The sequence below is a fragment of the Vollenhovia emeryi genome, unplaced genomic scaffold (assembly GCF_000949405.1).
Source record: "Vollenhovia emeryi isolate VEMERY1.0 unplaced genomic scaffold, V.emery_V1.0 DF939650.1, whole genome shotgun sequence".
In the NCBI taxonomy this organism is placed as follows: Eukaryota; Metazoa; Arthropoda; class Insecta; order Hymenoptera; family Formicidae; genus Vollenhovia; species Vollenhovia emeryi.
This window is the reverse complement of record NW_011966716.1, coordinates 46,969-50,825: the sequence shown is the minus strand read 5'-3', so window position 1 is coordinate 50,825 and position 3,857 is coordinate 46,969. Positions and strand designations below refer to the sequence as shown.

At 31.6% G+C, this 3,857-nt stretch overlaps 2 protein-coding genes across 5 annotated transcripts in view; both read right to left on the bottom strand.

The window, feature by feature from the left end:
* Positions 1-361: 361 nt before the first annotated feature.
* Positions 362-1,193, bottom strand: LOC105557020 (tectonic-3-like). 2 transcript variants are annotated; one of them, XM_012004144.1, is made up of 2 exons: positions 831-1,193; positions 362-632 (listed from the first exon to the last, which is right to left on the bottom strand). In XM_012004144.1, exons 1-2 carry the CDS (start codon positions 1,170-1,172, stop codon positions 372-374), a joined length of 603 nt encoding a protein of 200 aa, XP_011859534.1. In that variant the 5' UTR covers positions 1,173-1,193; the 3' UTR covers positions 362-371. The 2 variants fall into 2 exon arrangements, with proteins under 2 accessions (XP_011859534.1, XP_011859535.1); XM_012004145.1 differs by having other exon boundaries at positions 572-653.
* A 116-nt stretch (positions 1,194-1,309) lies between these two features.
* The window catches only part of LOC105557019 (B9 domain-containing protein 2), a 17,025-nt gene continuing 14,477 nt past the window's right edge, over positions 1,310-3,857 (bottom strand). For 2 of the 3 annotated variants that reach the window (XM_012004142.1, XM_012004141.1), the window contains exons 2-4: positions 2,572-2,779; positions 1,587-1,847; positions 1,310-1,509 (exon numbers count right to left, since the gene is read on the bottom strand). In XM_012004142.1, the coding sequence (XP_011859532.1) occupies positions 1,331-1,509; positions 1,587-1,847; positions 2,572-2,659 (528 nt within the window). In that variant the 5' untranslated portion in view covers positions 2,660-2,779 and the 3' untranslated portion in view covers positions 1,310-1,330. The remainder of the gene's footprint in view (positions 1,510-1,586; positions 1,848-2,571; positions 2,780-3,857) is intronic. The other variant, XM_012004143.1, reaches the window with a different exon arrangement.

Sequence of the window (3,857 nt, the reverse complement as noted above, 5' to 3'; positions counted from 1 at the left end):
CATACTAACTATACTCTTATTTTAAACCTCTAATCCCAATTTAGAGGGTTTCACAGTAATTCTACATGTCATCGAATCTTAGGAAACTCAGTTTCATGTGAATACAAGTTGTAAAACTTTTATACGAAGCACAAGTATGACGGAGTGACAGTTCGCGTCTACAAGGTTATATGTGATCGATTATATGAATTTTGTAATTTTTACTCATTTTTTGTATAAAATTGGAGTTTCCTGGGATTATCAATGCATATACTGTCATTATACGCAAGCATTTTTGATTCCATGAATTTAATACGACGAAAGGTTATACTACGAAAATGGTAAATCTGTCGGTAATACAGAACGGCTACGGGATCCTCTTAATAGTTTTATTATATAATATTATGTAACTTACTTACCAAATTGTTGTTAGTACTATATGTAGATGGAAGATTGTCATATAAGATGCAAAACAAATTATTTGCAAGTTTTTCAAAAATAAAAGGTGTGTTATTCCGTTGTAGGAAATTTTGATTATAGCAATACCGACTGTCATAAAGCTCCACATGATAATATTGACAGTAAGAAAATGCAGATAAGTGAAAATGATTGCAATCTATGTCGCAGCAACAATTGATGTCACAAGAAAACATCTGTCACAAAAATAGAAAATTCTGTTTGACATATAATTGTAAGTGAATAAATGTATTCTCTTAGTCATTAAATCTATTTGTAACATACATTAAACAATTTAAATATTTAATGGCACAATGTTATAATTTAAATAATAAACAATTTTTTTCTCTTATATTTAACAAAATGTTTTATAAAAAAATAATGTTTAAACATACAGTTAAGTCACACTCGCATATTTCTTTTTCTTTGAGCGTAAGATTTTCATTATCACTCAAACGTATAGTTGATGAGGATATTGTTATTACTGATGGTGAAAGTGTTGTAGTTAAGGTTGATGGTACTTCTGATAGCTCTGTTGCACTAGCATTTATTTTTGAAGATATTTCTGTATGATTAGTAGTAGTAAAGATATTAATCTCTTCTGTCTCATTTGACAAATCTTCTGAAGATGTATCAACTTCAGGAATCTGTATATATATGGTTGAGTCTATTGACTTATTGCAATCTGTATCATTTACACAGATTGATATATCTTCAATTTTGGTTATTTCTACCATATTAATATATGCTAGAAATAGCAATAGAAGAAAATACATTCTTAGAAATTATTGTTATACTATATTAATACAAATATCTGTTCAAAATTAGCTGCACTTTGCACTTTCTAATTGAAGATAAATTGCGTATGCAATTCTTATTGTGTCCAGTTGTCCAGTTACAATTGACATCCAAATTTATCAAAATTTTTTGCCAAGATATGTAAGTGAATGATCACTGTTCCCATACTTTGTGTTAGTACTTCAAACCTGTCTAATGAGTTGATTAAAATACTAGGGGACTTCAATTGTAAACTTTTTCCCAAAAATTTATCATATAGTCTGTCTTTCCAAGTACCTGTATACAAATTTTATTGAAAGATAATAATAAAGTTTAGAATAGTGAAGTTTTATATACTTAAATTGTACAGGTACCAATAGGTTTCCATGTATGACAATCTAAATTGTAAGAACCAGGTGACAATGGAATATTATATGCTCCATATGAAAGAAATATTAGCCTTCCATAATTATCTCTGCAAAACACTTGTAATAATAACTTTGGAGAATTTTGTAAAGTCTGAGTTGTGTAATGCAAATCTATTGGGTGATCAAAAACTGGATTATTAGTATAAAAATCGCAACTCTCTTGTGTTTGTCCGTCTTCATGTCCTGATATAATTTTCCAACCATTACCTATAATAACAAAAATTTATTGATATATGACAAGTCTAATCTACTTATACTAGCAACTGGGTGTCCCATTTTAATCAATCACCCCTCGTAACTTTGCAGGGAGCAATCATAGACAAAAATGTTTCAGCCAAAAGTTGTATGGCTTTAAGGGGAATATAAGATAGTGTCATTAATTTGACCTTGAATAGTTGCTTGAAGATCACGTGAAGTATTGTAACACATACAAAATTTACATACATACGAATTTTTAATAATTGGAGCACTATTGCAACAACATATTCCTAAGACCAAATTAAGTAAAAAAGTTCTGTACTACTTTTTCCTCCGACAAACAGTTATCGAGATGTCATAAGCTAAACATTAAAACAGTTATAAACTTTCTCTTGAATATCTCAGAAAGTATTAGGCAAATCAAAAAATGTTTCAGACAAAAGTTGTTCATATTAATTAGTGGAACTAAATAGTATAATAAACAATAGGGGGTTCCATTTAAAAATTGAAGGTGATCTTTACGTGACCTTCAAGCAACTATTCAAGGTCAAATTAATGACACCATCTTATATCCCCCTTGAATCCATACAACTCTTGCTTGAAATATTTTTCTCTACGACCTTTTCCTGCAAAGTTACTAGGGGTAATCGATTAAAATGGGACACCCTGTATACGAGTATGTCAGTCTAATCTACTTAGATTATTATACTAAACATGGTTTTACTTCTCTTACCAACATAAAAGTTCCATTTGCAGAGTAGATGTGATTCTTTAAAATTTTTTGCAGATGAAATTTGTCCAATTATATGCAACTCAGCCATTCCATAAAATCATGATGTAATTTATAAAATATGCAAAATATATTAGTTGTTTAGGATATTTCTCTTCACAATCATTGAATAAAAGAATATATATCTGCAGATCTATTGGTACCCAATCTACTGCAAACAAAAATAATAATATGTTAAAGGTAGGAAGTTTAACATTTTTTCAACATTTTTAACATTATTTCAAAGTCACCTGAATAGCACAGGTGATTGTTAGAAACTCAAAAAGATGTTAAAAACTCGTTAATCGTTTTTAAATTCTTTATAAATTAGCATAAACTATTTACAATGAATTGAAAATAATTCCTTTCCGGTAATTCAAAACAAATTCTATATGGAAATAAATTACAGTTATTATGAATTCCTTTTGTATTCGAAAAAAATTCATAATTAATGAATAAAGGCAAATTCTTTTTGAAACTTAAAAAACGATTCTGGTTTAGAAGTTTCAAAAAATTGAAAATTTTTGACATATTTTATCAGTCATATCAAGCCTTGTGAAAGAATTTTGTATCGCGTATCGACAAGTTATTGTGCGGTCGACAATCCGTATCGACGCACAGTTTCTGAAAAAGTCGAAATAGACGCGTAAACAACATCTTAAAGTTATATATAGGGGAGAATGTGTATGAAAGAGCCATGTTTTGAAAGAGCCACCTCATATTTCAACTAACTGAATGTAACAAAAAATTTTTTAATATTTTGATTTGATAGCAACACTGAAACTACGTCATCCATAAACATTTGACAGTCAACGTGAAAACGGCGTGTCCGTGATGAGAGGTTTGTTGAGACCATTCTTCATATCTAGGTATTAAGCTGATACGTATGACCACTCTTTGTGTCTACATCCTAAACAAATAAGTATACGACGTCGTGCACGACAAGCCGAACATTAGATCCGTCATAAAAAGAACACTCGATGCGTCACAAAGGGAACGCTCGCTCGTCATCGAAAGGAAAGTGAACTCCCACCGAGACCCCAATCGCCGAACGGCGGAATCGTAAGAGATCGACCGACCAATGGGCATGACGGGGAAAGGGGGGAGCGAGAACAAAGGTTCGATAGCGTAGTCTTGAGACGACACAGTCCTTTAGAGATCGACAGCGAGTGAAGACGAGCGAGCTCCCGCAGCCAAAAGGGCATCAAAAACGAGTGTTCCAAAACGACGTGGCTCGGGGCCGAGACCCC

What these genes read in the sequence shown, in the direction of transcription:
- LOC105557020 (XM_012004144.1), bottom strand. Translation starts at nt 1,172, where the DNA reads ATGGTAGAAATAACCAAAATTGAAGATATATCAATCTGTGTAAATGAT. An exon ending in TATGCGAGTGTGACTTAACT is followed by an intron (nt 633 to 830) that starts GTATGTTTAAAC and finishes TTTTTGTGACAG; the next exon opens with ATGTTTTCTTGTGACATCAA.